Consider the following 21,721-nt stretch of genomic DNA (forward strand, 5'->3'; position numbering starts at 1 on the left):
GGCCCAGGTATCTGCTTCCAAAAGGTCACAGCCTTGAAAACCCTATCGAGCAGTTCTGCTCTGCACACAAAGGTCACTATGAGTCAGAATCAACTTGCTGGCAACTAGCAACAACAACAACAACTAATCAAAAGGTTGGTTGGAACCCACCCAGCAGCACTGTGGAAGAAAAGCCTAGCAATCTGCTTGTATAAAGATAAACCAAAAAAAAAAAAAAAACAAACCCAGTGCCATCGAGTCGATTCCGACTCCTAACAACCCTATAGGATTGAGTAGAACTGCCCCATAGAGTTTTCAAGGAGCGCCTGGCAGATTTGAACTGCCGACCCTTTGGTTAGCAGCCGTAGCACTTAACCACTACGCCACCAGGGTTCCCATAAAGATTACAGCCAAGAAAATCCTATGGAGCTCAGTTTTACTCTGTAACACATGGGGTTACTGTCTTAGTTATCTAGTGCTGCTGTAACAGAAATACCATAAGCGCATGGCTTTAATAAAGAAAAATTTATTCTCTCACAGTCTAGAAGGCTAGAAGTCCAAATTCAGGGTGCCAGCTCCAGGGAAAGGAAGGCTTTCTCTGTCGCTTCTGGGGAAAGGTTCTTGATATCAATCTTCCTCTGGTTTAGGAGCTTCTCAGCACAGGGACCACAGGTCCAAAGGACATGCCCCCTCCTGCTTCTTCATTCTTGGTGGTATGAGGTCCCCCTGTCTCTCTGCTCGCTTCTCTTTTTTATATCTCAAAAGAGATTGATTCAAAATACAACCTAATCCTGTAGATTGAGTCCTGCCTCGTTAACATAACTGCCTCTAATCCCCCCTCATTAACGTCACAGGGGATTTATAACACATAAGATAAATACAGAAACCTGGTGGGTGTAGTGGTTAAGTGCTATGGCTGCTAACCAAAGGGTTGGCAGTTCAAATCCACCAGGCGCTCCTTGGAAACTCTAAGGGGCAGTTCTACTGTTTTACACCTTTGCTATGAGTCAGAATCGACTCGACGGCAATAGGTTTGGTTTTTTTTGGTTAGGATAAATACATCATATCACAAAATGGAAAACAGCCACACAATACTGGGAATCATGGCCAAGCCAAGAAGACATATTCTGGGGAGACACAATTCAAACCATAATAGTCACCATGAGTCGGAATCGACTGGATAGCAACAGGTTTGGTTGTTTTGTTTGTTTTTAACATATCAAGGCACTTTCATATCCATTATCTGCCTTACCCTCCTAAGGAGGTAAGCAAGGCAAATATTGTCACTTCTACTTCATAGAAGAAGAACCTGAGACCCAGGAAGACACATAAATAAAAAAAAAAGAATGGATAAATAGTGTTATAGTCATATAGCAGGACAGTGATAGGCAAATAATGTCCTGTTTTTGTATTGTCTTTTACATTTTTAAAGAGTTGTTAAAAAAACAAAAAAAAATTTAAAAAAAAAAAGAATATGTGACACAGACCTACATAAAAAAAAAGACCTGTAAAATCTAAAATATTTACCTTCTGGCCCTTTGCAGAAAAGGTTTCCCACTCTGCAACAGGACACTTTGCAGTTACACACACACACACACACACACACACACACACACACACACACCCCCCCCACTATATTAATCAGCATGTATCATTCTCAAAAATGCAAGTTGCAGAATATCTGCAGTATGATAAAGTTTAAAGACCTAAAAAAGCAATATATAATGTTTATGGACACACTACATATGCATCAAAATTATGAATTCTGCAGGAGAATGATAAACTCTGAATTCATGACAAGGAAGGGTTACACGCTGCCCCAACTATGCTGGTGATGTTTTATTTCTTAAAAAGAAAAAAAGACAATTCTGAAGCAAACATGTCACGTTAAGATTTGATAAAGCAGGCAAAGAGGTACACTGGTGTTTGTTATATTATCCTCCACTCCTGTCTATATGCTTTAGTATTTTACCTTTTACAATTTTAAAATACAATAGTATTTTAGTATTTTACAATAGCAACATTTTGAATTAATACACAAAGAAAAAATATTTGGGGTTTATAAGTGAGTGAGTATTACAGACATTGGTGTGTAGTTTTCAGAAAAGCTTCCAGAAAAACAAAACAAAAAACTCATAATATTCTTGTGGACAAGTCAGAGAAATCAAGGCGACATGCTAATGAGAGTATAGTTTGATGGATTTGCAAGCAGATAAGCAATTTGTACTCATATTCTTCACTACTTCATTTCAGGTTAAAGGGCATTTTTCAAGGCTTGCACAGCTTTAGGGCTATTGTACTCTCACATGCTTGTCAACAATTGGAATGAAGACAGAAATTTATAGCTGGGACAAAACTGAAAGTATAAATAAGAGAATCAGGACTCAAAATTATCCTAGGCTTGAATCTAAGAAAAGAAAATGTAACATGAAGAAAAATCAAACCCTACATTTTCATATTTTAAAAATATAATAATATACAAAAATAGTATATATATATATATATATTTTTAAACAGTTGCCATTGAATCAAACTGTGTACCATAGGGTTTTCAATGGCTGATCTTTTTTGGAAGTAGAGCACCAGGCCTTTCTTCCAAGGTGACTCTGGGTAGACTTGAACCTCTAACCTTTTAGTTAGCAGCCAAGCATGTTAACCATTTGCACCACCCAGGGACATGTAATATACAATATTACATTATGTGATGATAAATATAAATATGTAAAAATATGCACAGGTATAAGATGGGAAGTCTTGGCTCAGCCACTGTCGGCATAAAAAAAGGCCTGGAAAAATTTACTGGACTATCCTTCAATGTAAACGAACTATGTAATTCAGCTCCTCTAAAAGCTACAACCTTTCGGCACATAAGTAAAACCACAGGGTTCTAATTAAAGGAAAAAAAAATAGTCCTGCTGTTTTCTGCTTTTGTCAAGATAAGTCTGCAATATTACATTCAATTACAGATTCTATGTTTTCAGAAAAAAAAGTGACAAGCCAGATTGTATCTCAAGGACAGTGACCTTGATGGAAAAGTCGACAAAGCATGCCCTAAAAGAAATGATTGGAGGATCTGGAAAATTGCAAAGCAAAAGGAGACAGGGGAGTTGTTTGTGAACAGTTGGCGATCTGCCATGTGGTAAAAGGGAGTAGATGTGTTACTATTGGTTTAGTGGGAAAAATCAATTTTAACCATCAGGCTAAAGATTGAAGGGGGTGATTTCTGTGCAATGTAATTGAAAATGCTCTGGTTAGTATCAACTCGGTAGGATATTATCATGAAAGGGTTTCATTATTTTTCCTCAGTCTCCTCTCATCTATGGAAACCCTCTTCCCTGGGCCAACACCTAACATAAGACCCACTGCTTGCTGGCCACTGTCTGCTATAAAAAGTCCAGTCCTAACTGTACACTTAAAATCTGTGCATTTGTTGAAGGTATATTGCACCTCAAAATGAACAAAGCCCACTCTGACAGTAAGAAAACAACTTTTAGTGAACACTAAACGTGCAATAAATGGCAAAGTCAATGTTTAAGGGGAAAAATGTCCAGTCCAGTTCAGTTTAAAACCCTATTCTCTTTACCTGATTGAAATGTCATCTTCTCCCCTCCCCTCAAGCAGGCCTGGGAATACAGAGCAGGCGGGTCTCCACTTTCGCTCTTCCTTCCCCTCCCATATCTTGGAAGGGAGGCACGGAAACAGCAAGATCCATATTGGTTCTGGGACACCTCCACCCCTTCCCTTCTCTGAGTCTAACTCCTTTGAAGAGACAGAGCTCTTCTCCAGCCATATCGACGGTACTGGTGAGGCCTCTATGTCCCTCTTTTTTTTTATTTGTGGTTTTCTTGGAACCGGTGCCCAGCTTTCTGACTCCCTCCATCACTGAGGATCCCCTCAGAGATAGATGGCTATATTTCCCTTTGGCCTGCCCCCACTCTCTCTCTGGTCATTCCAATATCTTGCTAGGTCCAGTGGTCCCTTGGCAGAGCCCATGGCTTCTGCCCCGACCTCTAACCTACTAGTTCCCTCACACAGACGCATCACAACTGTTAAGGTCATCTTCCAGGAAACTAGGGTGGGTGTAACAGATGGATTAGAGAAAGAGGCTGCAAATTTTCCTCCCTTTCTCATGGACATCCTCTGCAATGTGACTTGAAAATTCCTCCCATCAAGAGGTGGAATCTATTTCCCTTCCCCTTGAATGGCACTGTGACTTGCTTTGGCAATGGAATGTGGCAGAAATGACAACGTCCCAGTTTTGAGCCTAGACCACAAAAGACATTGCATGCTTTGACTCTCTAAAACCCTGCCAGGACCAGTCTAGCCTGCTGGAGAAGCAGAGACCACATGGAAGAGAGCCATTCCAGGTGCAGCCTCTAGACCAGGTGTTCCCACCTGACCTGCAGGCTGACTATATACTTATGAGTAAGCTCAGCCAAGATCAGCCTTGCCTTGTCCAGACCAGAACTGCCCAGTTGACTCACAGACTATTGAGCAATAACAAATGTGTATTATTTAAATCACCAAGTCTTAGGAGATTTGTTACTCAGCAATAGCTAGCTGGTACAGTGGAAGCCTCTTAGCCCCTTGACATGTATATGATATCACAGTCTCTAATCACTCCAGGTTCCTCTCTCAAGTATCCCTGCTTTGATATTTTCAAATGAGAAGCCAGCCTCAGACTCTAGCTCATGAATATTCTAAAACTAAAGGGGACACACAACACGCTATCTCAGAGGGCAGCAGCAGTGGGGCAGGCCTGTGGGTTTCCAAATCAGCAAACAAGAGAGTGACGTTCTTGGCTTCCCTTGCTGCAAGCACCCTTCTTCTTGAAACCCTAAGGCTTCTGCGAGGGGAGAAAGTAACCTCTTACCATAAACAATATATTACAGAAGCTCCTATCCTTTCCTACCCTTTCCCCCAGGTGTTTCCTTATAGAGTCTAAAAGAGGGGGGTGGGTGGAGTTGGTTATGGTAGGGCTAATTTTTCACTCATGAAAAGTCCTGAAAGAAGGAATCTGGCCAATCCTTGGAGGCTTTTTTTTTCCTGAATGTAGTATACCCAACACATGGGACTGATGTCATTTCTGGTTGAAAAAGAAAAGTCTCCCTTTACTTCTCATAATACAAGGAAGAGCTTTTTAACATCAAGAGTGCTTTACCAATGGAACACTTATACACTGCTGGTGGGAAAGTAAAATGGTACCACCACTTTGGAAATCGATGTGATGCTTCCTTAAAAAGCTAGAAATAGAACTACCATACGATCTAGCAATCCCACTCCTCGGAATATATCCTAGAGAAATAAGAGCTGTCACACGAATAGATATATGCACACCCATATTCACTGCAGCACTGTTCACAATAGCAAAAAGATGGACACAACCTAGGTGTGGATAAACAAATTATGGTATATTCACACAATAGAATACTATGCAATGATAAAGAACAACGATGGATCTGCGAAACGTAGCATGGAGGAATCTGGAAGGCATTATGGTGAGTGAAATTAGTCAGTCACAAAAAGACAAATATTGTATGAGACCATTATTATAAGAACTCAAGAAAAGGTTTAAACAAAGAAGAAAACATTCTTTGATGGTTACAAGGGTGGGGAGGGAGGGAGAGGGGTATTCACCAAATAGACAGTAGATAAGAATTATCTTAGGTGAAGGGAAGGACAACACACAATACAGAGGAAGTCAGCACAACTGGAATAAACCAAAAGCTAAGAAGTTTCCTGAATACAACCAAACACTTTGAGGGACAGAGTAGCAGAGGCAGGGGTCTGGAGACCATGGTTTTTGGGGACATCTAGGTCAATTGGCATAACAAAGTTTATTAAGAAAATGTTCTGCATTCCACTTTGGTGAGTGGCATCTGGGGTCTTAAAAGCTAGTGAGTGGCCATCTAAGATGCATCAATTGGTCCCAACCCATCTGGGGCAAAGGAGAATGAAGAACACCAGAGAGTCAAGGAAAACATGAGCCTAAGAGACAGAAAGGGCCACATAAACCAAGACTCCATCAGCCTGTTACCAGAAGAACTAGATGGTGCCTGGCTACCACCAATGACCACCCTGACAGGGAACACAACAGAGACCCTGATGGAGTAGGAAAAAGTGCGATGTAGAACTCAAATTCTAGTAAGAAGACCAAACTTAATGGTCTGACTGAGACTGGAGGAACCCTGGAAGACATGGATGCCAGACACTCTGTTAACCCAGAACTAAAACCATGCCCGAAGCCAACTCTTCAAACAAAGATTAGACTGGACTGTAAGACATAAAATGATACCGGTGGGGAGTGTGCTTCTTAGTTCAAGTAGATACATGAGACTAAACGGGCAGCTCCTGCCTGGAGGCCAGATGAGAAGGCAGAAAAGGACAGGAGCTGGTTGAATGGACATGGGAAATCCGGGGTGGAAAGGAGGAGTATGCTGTCACATTATAGAGAGAGCAACTAGGGTCACATAACAATGTGTGTATAAAGTTTTGTGAAAAGAGGAAGACCCTCAACAAGGTGGATTGACACAGTGGCTGCAACAATGAGCTCAAGCATAACGACTGTGAGGATGGCGAAGGACCGAGCAGTGTTTCCTTCTGTTGTGCATAGGGTCGCTGTGAGTCGGAACCGACTCGACGGCACCTAACAACAACAACAACACCATAAAGTTTTGTATGAGAGACTAACTTGAGCTGTAAACTTTCACTTACAGCACAATTAAAAAAAAGTTTTTCACCAATGGAACAGTATCTTTTGAGTACTGAGAGCTGCATCACTGAACATAATCAAGCAGAGACTGATGGACTGCCTTTAAGGGATGACAAAAAGTGGCTATCTACAAAGAGTGCAAAGTCAGGCATGATGACCTCTTAGGTCCCTTGCACCTTTAACATTCCACAACTTCATGAGAAGCTGTGTTGGCTTAAAAAATAAAACAAAAAAACTAGCAATGGATTAAGTGTTCAAAAATCTGGGTCTTGGTCTTGGCTTTGGGCCCTTATTTTTTTTTTCCTTTCATTCACTCATTTATTCATTCAACAATATACATTGAGGGCCCATGATGGTCAAGACATCACATTAGGCCCTGGTGATGACTTTAAGTAAAAATATACAAGGTCTTTATTCTCATGAAATGTACAATCAAATGGGAGTGGCAAGGGCAGACAGTCAAATAATCATAAAGATGACTGGTTAATTAAAACCAAGACAGGGGCTTTGAAGGAAATGAAAGCAAGTCTAAGGGAGTAATCCTAAGAGGACCTCATCTGGATGATGGGCCAGAGAAGGCTTCCTGGAAGATGTAATACTTGAGGTGGGCTCTATAGGGTGAGTTCATTAGACAAAGGGTGGAGAAGGGAAAGTGTGGGTGAAGGTCCTCCTCAGCGAGGGAGGAAGAGACAGTAGAGGGATTGGAAAAAAGAGCAGTGGGATGCGGCTGGGATGGCAGATTGGGAAGAGCACATGCGGCTCCTTTTATGTCAAGAAATTAAGGAATATAAGCTTTACTGTTGGAGAAATGGTAAGTCATCGAAGGGTTTAAAGCAGAGTGATGACATGATTTGTGCTTTGAACACTCACTCTGGCTGCCAAAAAAAAGTCTGAGGTAGCACTGGTGGATTCGAGCTGCAGAGAATGGCAGTGGAGCTGGTAGAGAGAGCAGAAAGAGGGAAGAGGAGGATAGAAGACAGAAACTTAGTATGGGTAGGGGGCGGGGAGGCAATTGGCCCAAAGGAAATCAAAGTTGTATTGGGGAGGGAGGAGAGATGCTGGGGCCCTTAAACTTTCTGAGCCTCAATATTACAGAACCGTTTTAAGAATTTAAATTCATGTAATTTCTGTAAGTCTTTGACAAACTAGTTTAATATTTTGAGTTTAATGAAAACAACTATGACTTCTCTGATTTATCCATGTGAAGTATAACACAAGTACACATTTTTATGCTACTTTGTTAAGTTTTTCCTAAAGTTTTAAAAGTTTACTGATCACATAAACCAGCATTACATTTACTTAATGTTTAAGATTGTGTAAAGCATAAAGTTATGTTTAACTAAACAGCGTTCTGACCAATTTTGTTTCTCCACTAATAAGTTTTTTTTGTTTTTAGCATTTCAGCTTGAAAAGCATTTCCAAAATCTTTAGATAACTTAAAATTTTAGAGATAATTAATGAACATTCATTAGACGCCTAGATTATTTCTAAGTAAGATAAAATACTGAAGTTTTGATCACTATGCATACTTTTAGCTTATGTATTTTTTAATCTTATTTGTACATACTACAAAGAGGCTGTATCTTTGGATCTGCTAATGAACATATTCATTTTCACCATGTTATAAAATTATATAAGAGTTGTGCACAGCTGAGTAAAGCTGGGTTAAGTGTATTTATGAGATCAGCGAGTCTACTAAAGTGACAGAAATTCACAATTATCCACCTGCCTAGTTTTCTCCCTGAAATATAAGAAACTTTGCTTAAAATTATAATTAATGTATGTGAATGAGACCCTACTAGGAGCTCAACATAATGAGTTATGATTTTTTATTAAGAGCAAATAAAAGAGAGAGAGAGAATATTAATATCCTGAAATGACTTTTTCTTCCAGAATGGGAAAGAGGATGGTGAAGACAAAAGCTGATTGGATATAGAAAGCTGTAGAAAGGTCCAGAAAAGAGAATCTGGAAAGGAACACAAATTTGTGTTCAAACTGCCAAATCCAGCTCAGTATTGATGGGTGTATTCATAAGATTTTGTGGCCCTTTAGAATAAGTTACACAGAAGAGCTTGTGGCCCTGTAGAATAAGTTACATAGAAGCAAACCTAGAATTTAATTTCTTCACTGTGAAAATGGCAAAACTTCCTTGGATTATTGGTCTGCTCTTAATAAGAGGCTGTAAAAGGTTATTCTTTACCTGTATTAATTCCTATGGCTTCTGTAACAAATATCCACAAACTTGGTGGGCTAAAATCAAGCTGTCAACAGAGACATGCTCTCTCTGGAGGCTCTAGGGGAGAATCCACTTCCTTGCCTACCTTGTCTCCTGAACCCTCCTTCCATCCTCAAATCCAACAGTGCTGCATCTTGCTTCTGCCATCACATTGCTGCCTTCTACCATAGTTAAATCTCCACCTGCCTCGCTCTTATGAGGACATCTGTGATCACATTTAGGATGAATCGGATAATCCCCCGTTTCAAGATCTTTAATCACACCTGCAAAGTTCCTTTTGATTTATAAGGTAATATTCATAGGCTCCAGGGATTAGGATCTAAATATCTTTGGGGGCCATTACTCAGCCTACCACATCATCTTATATAAAAAAAACAAAAAAAATATTATCAGCTAAATAGCAGTGATTCCATATTCCACCGGAAAAAAAAAATTTTGTTCTGACCTTATAATACCTTTGATCATTCTCTTTAGAATAAAAGAAACAAAATTACACATTTCTGAATGTGTTACCAATTTCTGAATGTTTATTTAAATACTGTATAGTCACTTTAATTAACAGTAAGCTTCAACTACTAACCTACCCCCATGGGATCAGGCTCCCACAATGCTGCCTTAAGTGCTCAAATCTCCTGGTAATTTTTTATTTTTTCTGCCCAAAGTTGAATCCTCAATAAAAAAGGACATAAAATGATTGCAATATATCTTTTGTACCTAAAAATGTCTTGGAGGTTTCCCAGAGGATCCCTGGAAAGTCACAAAGATTTGTTCTTTCACCTTATAAAAAGAAAGGTTAGGAACAAAAAAATAGGTTTATTTGGTATGTTACTATCAATGAGTTGCGTGGGAAAAAACTGTCACATCAAAGAAAGTGCTCAGTCTTCCCTAGGTTAAATTTGAGCAGGGAGAATGTTATGAACATAGTTCCTTCAGAAATCCTGTGCTGCATGGGCAGTTCCTAGGGCTCTGTCAGCACCTGTGCTGTCCACGCTTGTCCTCCTGTTTGGCAGAGTCCTGGTGGTGCTTCCCTGACCATGGAGGCAACACTACCTATGGCGTTATGGATCATAATTCTAAGGATTTTTTTTTTTTAATGTGTGGTTGCAAACTGGAAACCCTGGTGGCACAGTGGTTAACAGCTACGGCTGCTAACTAAAAGGTCAGCAGTTCGAATTCACCAGGTGCTCCTTGGAAACCCTATGGGGCAGCTCTACTCTGTCCTATAGGGTCGCTGTGAGTCAGAATCGACTCGAAGGCAACGGGTTTGGTTTTTTGGGTTTGGTTGCAAACTTATTCAATTTTAATCTAGCGTCTTCTAATCCAGTGCTTTTCAACTGAGAATACTCATCAAACTTATCTATAGAGTTTTATTTAAAATACAAACGTTTAGGATCTACTCAAGCCTTCTCTGAAAATTGGCACAACCATTATGTTTATAGACATTTTGTCCAAAACTTTTTTTCATTGGCTTTATTATTTCGTTTTGCATGCCACAAACAACCAAATTTCCTTTTCACTTGCATTATTCTCATTATACATTCCCACCAGACTTTTCATTTGCAAAAGATTATTAATCATAAGTAAGCAACAGCATTTTAAGCCTCTGTCATCTCCAGATAGGTTTTGGTTTTACTCTGATAGCTCCCCAGAAAGCTCGGAAACCAGCTACGAGCCAGAGTTCTTGTCTTCATCAAACAAGGGCAATCTCAGAGCCCTGTGGAAAGGACAAGACCTCAGGAACTTCAAACAACAGGCTCTTGCACCCAGGCCTCTGAAGTCATTGCATAACCACCTTTAAGACCACGCCAGCGGAGAGTCAGCATTACCAGAAGGCCTTAGTTGAGAAGTAGATGAGTTTGTGACACAGTATCACAACATGCAGTGAAACATGACCAAGGTCAACAAACTCTAAAGACCTGTATTGGGAAATCAGTCCAGTGAATGCCCATCTATCTGGCTTTCCCCAAATACAGCAGAAGTGAGCGCTACTGAGAGGGACTTGTTAAGAGTGCTTTCCTAGGTATCCAGGAGACGGTAACACCTCCATATTGAAGAGTTCAGCTTCTTTGTCCCAGAGAACACTGAACACTTCCCACCTCGAGGCCCTTGCTCAGATTTCAGGGGAGGGAAGAGCCTTAACAGCAGCAGGGAGAGCTGGGCTCTCTTCCCCCTCACTGGCTGTGGGACCTGGGAGAGGAGTGACCATCTCTGGGCCACAGTGGTCTCGGCTATAAAGTGGGGACATAAAAGACCCCAATCACCTCAGTAGAGATCATTTCTTAAGAAAAGGTGATAGTCTAGGAATTCTATATCTGAGCAGACCTTGGAAGTAACTTCAAGGCCCTCATTTTACAGCCATGGGAACTGATGTGCCCCCAAGTTACACTGGTTCTCTTCCCTCTTTTTCACTATTTTGCCCCACTGTGTTATAAAGTCTCTTTTCATGCCTACACCAAGCCAATTTTACCCTCCAAGTGTCCCAGAGGCTCCACTCCTGGTCTCATGTCTTTTCACAGGTGATGATTTGTGCTGTATTGACCCAGATCCGACCCGACCTACCCTGACTTCTGTTGCTCACAGACCTGGCCTGGCAGCCACACCCTCCCCAGCATCCATCCATGCTCACTCGGGATTCGGCGTCCCTCTCCCAACAGGGCCCTGGCTGCCAAAGGTGTCCTCTCCATGTGGCCCACACTACAGAAAATCCTTCCTTGCTGTCTCGCCTCCCACCTTTCAGAAATGTACAAAAGAGTCTAAACTGGAGTCATTGAGCTGTCCCATGGGCAGCAATTCTCTCTGTCTCCCTTTCTGCCCTGAGTGCAGGTGTCTTGGTCATCTAATGCTGCCATGACAGAAATACCACAAGGGGATGGCTTTAACAAAGAGAAATTTATTCTCTCACAGTCTAGTAGGTTACAAGTCCAAATTCAGGGTGTCAGCTCCAGGGGAAGGCTTTCTCTCTCTGTCAGCTCTGGAGGAAGGTCCTCGACCTCAATCTTCCCCTGGTTGAGGAGCTTCTCAGGGACAGGGACTCTGGGCCCAAAGGACGCACTCTGCTCCTGGGGCTGCTTTCTTGGTGGTATGAGGTCTCCAACTCTCTGCTTGCTTTCCTTTCATCTCTTGATAAAAGGTGGTGCAGACCACACCCCAGGGAAACTCCCTTTACCTTGGATCAGGGAGGTGACCTGAGTGAGGGTGGTGTTGCAATTCCACCCTAATCCTCTCAACATAAAATTACAATCCCAAAATGGAGGACAACCATACAATACTGGGAATCATGGCCTAACCAAGCTGATACACACATTTTTTGGGGGGGACATAATTCAATCCATGACAGCAGGATTCCTGTGCACGTGTAGGAGGGGATTCTTAAGGGTGCGGAATGTAGACTGATGCCATGCTTGTCATGGGCACCACATATCCTGTGAAACCCACAAGCACAGCTAAAGCACAATTCCTAAAAGAGGTGGCAGGCAGTATGGCTCTGCCCAATTCTTCCACGCCCGTGTGAGCCTGCAGAGGGCTTGTCAACAGGGCTCCTGAACGCTCACCTTCCGAACTTCTCCTCAGAGAAGAAACAGGGTCTGACAGAGCCTAGGAAGCCTGTTCTTTACAAGAGTCATAGGGACCATTCCCTGCGAGCCACTGCATGGACTGTGAGGGCTGAAGACCTGGCCACACAGCATCGCTGCCTCCGATACAGTTCACCACCTGCTGTTGCTTCTCAGGCTATATCCTAGAGATTATGTTTTGTCTACAACCATCCACAGCCATAAGCCAACATAAACAGTTCTACAAACACTGGACAGGGATTTAGCCAATATGTCAAGGTCTTAGTATAATGATTAATTCCCTGTCATTACCCACCCTAGAGGCACTCTCTGTAGGCTGAAGGACACTGAAATATGAGAAATTGATGCTCTGGACACAAAGGTAGCTCACTTCTGGGATGGGTGTGGTAACGTTGGTGCTATTGTGTTACCAGCTGAAGGTGAGTCTCCACCTGTGGTTGTTGGGGAGAGGACCACTTGCCAACCCAAACGAACAGAAGAGTTGAGCTTGGCTAGTGCTAGGCATAATGAATGGCTCTATAATGAGTCACAAATTTGTGGGGTGAACATCAGACAATGACACTGTTTCCTCCCTTTTTAGGACATTCCCGTGAAGTAGGCAAAGGCCCAGCTGGGTCCTTCTGCACTGACAGATGGTGGAAAGAGACAGAGCCAGGTAGAGTCACCAGGCTGCGGGGGGCAGAGGAACCCAGGTTGGGGCTGTCTGGTCCATGATCTAACTCTGTCTCCTCCCTCGGCACGGCTCTCTCCTGCCTCTCCACAAGGCTCCATAGGGGTGGTTTTCCCAGACATGGGCCCAGGCATCCAGCAATCACATGAGAACCAGGCCCAGCTCACCTCGGGGAGGCATGCCTAAGCGTGCAGTGTAGACAGAAGAAATGTAGCTGCTTATTGAGGGCGTACTGTGTGCCAGGTATGGTGCTAAGCCCCAGTTTACAGGCACAAGCTGACTTAATGCTTATGAAAGCCCCAACATTCCCCATACATTGAGGAAACTGCTGCTCAGAGGGAATAAATGAATGCCCAAGATCACATGTCCAGTGAGTGGGGACTGAGATCCCTAACCCAGACCATGTGATCCCATTGTTCAAGCCAGCTGGGCAACCTCTGACCAGCCCTCCATGAAAAGGCAGGAGGCAGGAGAGGATGGCCCTCGAGCATGTGATGAACAGGTGAAAACCTCGATGCTGACACTCACAGAGGAGGGGTCAGATCGCTACAACACTTGATGTGACACTTTTTTTTTAACTTAACACAACCCACGAGAGTGTTTATAATTGTATGTGCTTTTGAGTCAATCAATTATGACAGAATTCAAATAGAACATACTTTTACCTCTCCAAACATGTATTCAGCCACTGATAACTCTGTTTCTCTATTAAATATATGATCATTAGACAGATTAGGAGTTTCATCTTGGAATGAGATTGACAACTGTATTTGCAATGAAATACATTTGTAACTAAGTTTAGGGATATTTAAGAACGGTTGTTAACTGCCTGAATTGCACACCTTAGGCCATATAGTAGCTTATATATAATATTACTATTTAATTTACCAGTGTCCTCAAGAGAGGACAGAACAGTATATTCCATGGAAAGAATTTAAGCACTCCCTAATAAGTTTTTTTTTTTTAATAAGTGTTCCCTCAAGTCTTTTAGAATGAAGCAGGGTATAAATGATATCAGCGTGACCATAATTCTTTTTATGTGTATTTCTTGTTTCCTCCATCACTTCTCAATCTTCATGTAAAAGCCCCATTAAGTTCATCGCAAATTCTATGCCACTCTCTCCACCCCTGCTGTCAGCCACTTCACCCCACCCAGGGCCACTTCCTGCACTGTCGCCTTTAGAAACTGCCCCTCTCTGAAATCACTGATTCAAACAGCCCATGCTGACTACCACCTTCTATCAATTGGTGTCTCCCCTTGGATGTCCCATGGACATCTCCAACTCAAATGACAGAAAGAGAGGAGTCAGAAGTTCATGGATGTAAACAGCTGCATGGGACACCTTCACTGTGAGTGAGTTTTGTGGTGGTTGAGGCTGTAAGGACTCTCGCCCAGCTCTGGGTTGCAGACATCATCAGGTCCTTCTAGATGGGACATCTCATCAACCTGTGAGCTGGCCACATCACCTAAGAGGCAGCTGGGGTGTGCGTCGTTGTCCGCTGTGCTCTCTACATGTTCTGGGGTGATAAACAGATCCTGTGGTTGATGTGAGCCTTGTTGCCCACCAGCTTCAGGATCTTGGTCATCAGGTGATCAAGCACAGCAACTAGGGAAACCTGTGTGGATGAGCTCAGGTGCTGGGAATAGTGGTTCTCCTACAGGAGACGGTACACGCGGCTCATAGGGAATTGCAGCTCGACTTTCACAGCACCGGAGAGAGATGGCGTTCTACATCTGTAGGAGCTCTGATAGCTTCTTCTCTCAGATATGACGTTTGCTGTATTTGGCTCCAATCACCCCAGCTTGATTGTCCCACTGGTCTGGGCCTATCAAGACACCGGGGTTCATCCTTCCCCACCGTACCCATGCGCTCCAGCCCCTCATTGGTCTAGGAGCTGCCTTCGTAACATCTGGACTTTGTGATGTCATTGCTGTCCACTGGCCCTGATCAGGCCTGGGCCTAGAAATGTCCGTGGTAGGAGCCTGGACACATGAATGACTGGACCCTCTTTTGGAGAGAACTCTTTCTACTTGTCTTTAACACTGTATTAAGAAATGTGGGTTTCAATGGAAACTTTGCCTTGTCTAGAGGACACCACTCTAGGTTACCTGATTATAGCCTTGCATTGTCGCTGGACTCTTTCACAGCCCTTTGTAAGCTGTAGGTCACTGACGGACATGCACAATGGCTTATCCAGTGGAGGTTTAATCATCTCTCTTCTCATTCTGTAATAAAACCAGTTTTGCCCCATTTACATATTTACTTCAATATCCTTGATTGATATTTCTGTATCTGTTCTTTTTATTCTTTGTTGAATTATAACATCTGCTCGTTCCCAAATGAGTTAAATAAACTCTTTAAAATGTATTCATTTAAAAATATGACTGAAACTGAAAGTAAAAACACACCCTACAAGCCTGCTCCTTCTCCAAGGTTCCCTAAATCATACAAATGGGATTATATAGCCCCAACTGCCCATGCTGAAAACCTAGGAACTATCTAGACACCACCCTAAGCCTCGCCTCCATGTCCAATCAATCTTGTACCACTTCTATATCCTTAATATGGCTCTAATAATCCACTCCTACTATGCCAGCTCCAGCCATCATCATCACTCACATTGACCACTATAGCAGCCCATTTTACTGGCCCCCTTGGCTCTCCCCTCACGCCTCTCCAACCCATTTTTTCCAGAGTAATCAGTTTCAAAAGCAAAATATGACCATATCACTATATTGTTTAAAACTTATCAATTGCTTCCCACGGTCTCTGGATAAAGTTAAAAATATTGGGGATGTTCTTTCCTGCTTTCCTTACACCTGCCTCCTCCTCCTCATCTACCAGGTCTCAGGTGAAACATACACAGCTCTGAGGGCCTTTGCCTCACCTCTCAGACTCCCTTAGATTCTCCCAGTGCATTCTCATGTGGGCTCCTTAACGTTCAGTTTACAGAATTTACTTGAAATACAACAACCATATGACTATTTGTTTCATATATGTTCCAAGAGGATATGGGCTTGTCCACCTTATCCACCATTGTATCCTCAGAGCTCAGCAGAGTCTGGAACACAGAATATACTCAATAAATATGCACTCAATCTATGCCTGGATGAATGAATGAAGTCAGACAAATTAAACCCCAAGTCCTGACTCTTCTAGTAGACTGTGAGCACAGTTTCCCTCTTTAGTATGATGGTAATAACATTATCTACTTCACTGGAACACTGTGAAAATTAAGTGCAATGATGCCCTAAAGAGTTCAGCACAGTGCACAAAGCAAGGATTTATGAATCAGTCATTATTATTTTCAATATTGCCGCCTGGAGTGGAAGAGAGAAGGGCACTGTGAGTCCAGGCAAGCTAAATGCCCAGCTGCAGGGGCTTTCATGGAACAGAGCAACCTTGGGGCTCTCACCTGGGCCTCAGCCTGACCCATCGTCCAAAGTCCAGAGACTTGACCAAGCCTTGCTGAAAGATTACTAGGCTTAGAGAGCGTCAGGATGGCCAAACTCACCCGAGACTGAGGTTCACTGATAAAGTGTCTATTACTCATTGACAATGAGAAATAAAACTCTCCCATGGTGAGTTTCATTTACAGTAAATATACACAATAGGTAAATCCATAGGGACAGAAAATAGATAAATAGATTAGCCTGGGGCTAAAAAAAAGTGGAGGGGAAAAGGCAAATGACTACTCATGGTACAGGGTTTCCTTTTAGGGTGATGAAAATGTTCCAGAATTAGACAGTGGTGATAGTTGTGCAACATTGTGAATATACTAAAAATTGTACACTTTAACATGGTGAGTTTTTTTTTTTAATATCTTGATTTAAAAAACAACTCTTTAGAGTGGAACATGTGGTCCACCTTCTCTCACTGAGGCCAAGCTCTACCAAGGCCAAAGTCATCAGTGTTTGCTAGGTGAGCCCAAGACATGATTATAGGATTGGAATGTTTAATGGGGTCAGGTTCTGACAGAATCTTTGTCCTTCCTCTGTTAAGAGGATGGACATTTCTCCTAGTCTGGGCCACACTTAGATGGTCTGTTAGATACTGTTAGCTGCCTACCCAACAGTCCTGTAGAGACACTTTACAATACAGATTTTATTTTCCTGAAAGGAATTCTGTCTGAAAAACTATAACAAAGGTCAGCAAACTTTTTCTCCAAAGAGCCAGAGAGTAAATATTTTAGTCTTTGGGGGCTGTCTTAGTTATCTAGAGCTGCTGTAACAGATATACCACAAGTGGGTGGCATTAACAAGTTTAGGAGCCTAGAAGTTGGAATTCAGGGAGCCAGCTCCAAGGGAAGGTTTTCTTTCTCTGTCGGCTCTGGAGAAGGTCCCTGTCATCAATCTTCCCCTCATCTAGGGGCCTCTGAGCACAGGTATCCCGGGCCCCAAGGATGTGCTCTGTTCCCGATTCTACTTTTATGGCAGTAGGAGGTCCCTTGCATTTGGGCAGCCCCATTTTCCTAGTCCATCTGAGCAGTGACCCTAACCCCTAGGCCCTAGTAAGCCCCATTCTTCTGCCCCTTGGGCATGGCAGCTCTGCCCCCTCAGCTTTGGGCAGCTGATCTGGCCCCATCCCACTGGCACCCTGAAAGGCAGCCTCACACTCCAGAACTGAGTTGGTGAAGGTTTGACTCTTTGAAACCTAGGAGGCCATGCCCCCACCTTTTGAAATCCCAGAGGCCAGGACTTCACCCTTTGAGACCCCAGAGGTCGTGGCCCTACCCTTCGAAACTCTGCTTCCTCTGTTCCTTGTCTCTTCTGCTTCTGCTTCTTGTTTCCTTGGCCTCTCGGCCCCTCAAGCCCTCGGCCCCTCAGGCCTCTTGGGCCCACCCAGCATCTGCCCTGCTTGGGCAAGTGTTTCAAAGCTCTTTAGCTCTATCAATAAATACCTGGAGGTACCCTACTCTACCAGTGAACCTCAGCTGGAAGGCACTCAGCTCTCTTGCTCCATGGGTCCGCTTCTGCACCATCTCACACAGGTTTTCTGGTTCTGCTGCCACCATTTCTCTGCTGCTACTTTGCCTTGTCTGTGCTCTCACTTCCTTCTGAGACCTTGCCAGAATTGTCTTTGATGTCCATAATTCCACCAACAGTCTCTTTAAGGTAATCTAGGCTTTTACTATTAGTCACCTCAAAACTCTTCCAGCTTCTACTCATTCACAGGTTTAAAATTGCTTCCACATTTTAGGTATCTGTTAGAGCAGCACCCTACTCTCAGTACCAAATTCTGTCTCAGTTATCTAGTGCTGCTATAACAGAAATACCACAAGTGGATGGCATGCAGAGGACTCACCTTGGTCAATGCTCAGTCCTGTTATGAGTCTTTTGAGAACAAGAATGGCTACGACATTTATTGAGTGCCTACTATTTGCTTGGGGCTGTGGGAGACATTTTCACATAAATGTTAATCCACCAAGGGCCAAGACCTTAGCTTAAGGTCCTAACATCATATCTTTAAGAATTATAGTCACTTCCAGGTAACCTAGATAAGAGAGAGAGCTCTGATGTGCAAGTACTCTGTAACCCACCCATAAATTAAGACCTTTTACCATCCAGACTAAAACATAGAAAGAGGATAAAATTCAGGGGAGTGAGATTAATAACAGTGATTTTTTTTTCAAAATTCCAATTTCTGTGTGTTTTTATATATATATTTTTTACAACTTAGGCTTTTACCTCATTTTTGCTTATCTATACTAAAACTTATCAGAATGTCTAGTTTTCATTTACCCATATTTTAATATTTGGTAGGGGTTATTTTCCCTTCTCACTTGAAGACTTTTCACTTATTTCCATTGCGAGTAGGGGTTTTTTTGAAAGCTGGCTTAACCAAAACCTGCCCCTAACTTGTTGATGTAAGACTAGCCCTAAGGTTAGAAAACTGTGTTCATTTAAAAGCTGATCAACCTATTGATTTCTCAAAAAGTTGAACATAAAACTACCGTGTTAGCCAGCAATTCCAATCCTACGTATATACTCAGAAGAAATGAAAGCAAGAGCACAGACAGACACTTGTACACCAAAGTTCATTACACTACTTTTCACAATAGCCAAAATGCGGAAACAATTAAAATGCCTATCAACAGATGAATGGATAAATACCATATATACATACAATGGAATTTACTTAGTCATAAGGAGAAATGAAGTCTTGACGCATGCCACTACATGAATGAACTTTGAAAACATCATGCCCAGCGAAGGAAGTCAGGTGCAAAAGGACAAATACTGTATGATCTTACTTACATGAAATAAGCCAATATATAGAAACCAGAGATTATTAGTGGTTACCAAAGATAGGAAGAAGGGGGAGAGAGGGAGTTTTTGCTTAGGGGAACACTGAATTTATGTTAACAGTGGTGGAATAATTTAGAAAAGGATAGCAAGAACAATTGCGCAACATGAAGAATGCAAGCAATGTCACTGAATTATATATGTAGAAATCGGTGAATGTCTTGTTGTGTACATTTTCACCACAAAACAAAACAAAAAACCTGATTAGAACTTCAAGAAGACAGAGAGTAGCCTTGATTCCATCATTCACCACAAAGAAGTTGTTAAAACCAACTGTCTCAGCTGGTTTAGAAATGTCACTGAAAGATAGAGGTGAAATCCAAACAGATCTGAAAGTACCTTTAGCCCACGGCAAGCTGTGTTTCCCCAAAATAGTTACAGCGGTTATTTGAATCTCACGCGATCTTCCAGAATCCTGCCATTCCTCAGCAAGAAGCAGAGTCTATTTCCCTCCCCTTGAACATGTACAGAACTTTGTCACTGCTTCGACAACTAGAATGCAGCAGAAGTGATGTTGGGTGACTTCCAAGGCTGGGTCAAAAAGGTGACATGGCTTCTGCCTGACCCTCTCTCGCTCTTGGGACACTCATCCTTGGAAGCCCAAACTAACTCACATGGAGAGACCAAATGGAGAATAACTGAGGCACCCAGCAACAACCAACATCAACCACAAGACAAGTGAGTGAATGACCCTTCAGAGGATTCTGGTTGTTCTGTGCCGTCGAGTCAATTCCGACTCATAGTGACCCTATAGGACGGACCCTATAGGACTGCCCCATAGGGTTTCCTAGGCTATAATCTTCATGGGAACAGATCTGTAGGTCTTTTCTCCTAGGGAGCCACTGGGGGTGGGGTTGGAACAGCCAATCTTTCAGTTAGCAGCCAAGAGCTTAACCATTGCACCACCAGGGCTCCTTCACAGGATTCTTCCATTAAAAACTCACTGCTGTTGAGTTGATTCTGATTCATAGCAAACCTATAGGACAGAGTAGAACTGCCCCGTTTCCAAGGAGTGGCTGGTGGATTCAAACTGCTGACCTTTTGGTTAGCAGTTGAGCTCTTAACCACTGCGCCACCAGGGCTACTGAGAAGATTCTAGCTCCCCATATTTGAGCCACCCCAACTGATGCTGAGTACAGCATAGTAAGCTATCCTTTCAGAGTCCTGCCCAAATTATAGATTCACAAGTAAAATAAAAGTTGTTATTTTAATTCACAAAGTTTTGGGCACTAAGCTGAACACAGACTCAGGATGGAATGGATTTATAAATAGGTTTCACCTGAAACAGAATGAACTGCATGCTTTGCTTCCCATTTTGATCCCCAAACCCAGGCAGAAATGAAAAACCGTACATACTTCTTCCGACAGTGACATCCTGCTGCACAACGCTTATATACAGCTGCAGAGTCAGCTGGGGGGCTGAGCCGAGGAAAGCCTGGATCACAGATGCCCGGCTAAATGCAGATCGGTGGGTGAATAGCTTGCCCTCTGCTTGGCCCACCTCCTTCTCAATCTCTTCCGAGAAGCCATTTTTGGGCATCTGCCGCTTCTTGGTGATGCTGACATAAGGCTCTTCGACGTGGCCTGACTGACAGTAGATGCAGAACACTTCAAAACACCTGGAAACAAATCAGGAAGTGATGCTATTCAGAGGCAGACAGGACTGTCTTTTCTTAGTCACCCTGCTTACAGAGCCTGATTCTCAAGGCCTTGACTTAATTACTCTGGACTTTAGCCACGCCTCTAAAATCATCCACTCCAAGAACCAGTTCTTAGCAGGGAGGCCTCTTGAGGCCTGCAGGCCAGTGGCAACTAAGTGAGAAGCAAACTGAGAAGTGACACTAAAAGCCACTGAGGCAAGGGAGCCAAATCGTGAAACGGATGTGGCTCAGGCTCTAGAGCCACAGAAAAATGTTAAATTCCCCTTCATGACACTGATTAGCTGTGCAGCCTTGGGCAAGTCACTTAACCCCTGAGTCCTTTCCCTCAATTATAAAACAGAGATAATACCTACCTTACCACGTTGTTGCAAAGGGCGGGTAGAATACATATAAATACTCCACATCCAATAGATGTCCCCAAATCACCCCAGTTAAAGCGGAAGCTATGGTTGGGGATCCTTCAGCACAGGGCAGCTTGCCATCTAGCATTCCCCTGGAAGATCACACACATTACCTATCTCTCTGTTCCCATAAGCCCTTAGGGGGCAGGGCTAGAGTCAATCACACCTGGAGGCCTGCCACTT

General features: G+C 42.8%; 1 protein-coding gene across 1 annotated transcript in view; it reads right to left on the minus strand.

Annotated features, from left to right (window-relative positions):
* XK (X-linked Kx blood group antigen, Kell and VPS13A binding protein) overlaps positions 1-21,721 on the minus strand; it is a 52,603-nt gene that overhangs the window by 23,683 nt on the left and 7,199 nt on the right. Inside the window, exon 2 of the mRNA XM_049872537.1 lies at positions 20,833-21,095. Within this exon, the coding sequence (XP_049728494.1) occupies positions 20,833-21,095 (263 nt within the window). The remainder of the gene's footprint in view (positions 1-20,832; positions 21,096-21,721) is intronic.

This window comes from Elephas maximus, chromosome X (assembly GCF_024166365.1).
Source record: "Elephas maximus indicus isolate mEleMax1 chromosome X, mEleMax1 primary haplotype, whole genome shotgun sequence".
In the NCBI taxonomy this organism is placed as follows: Eukaryota; Metazoa; Chordata; class Mammalia; order Proboscidea; family Elephantidae; genus Elephas; species Elephas maximus.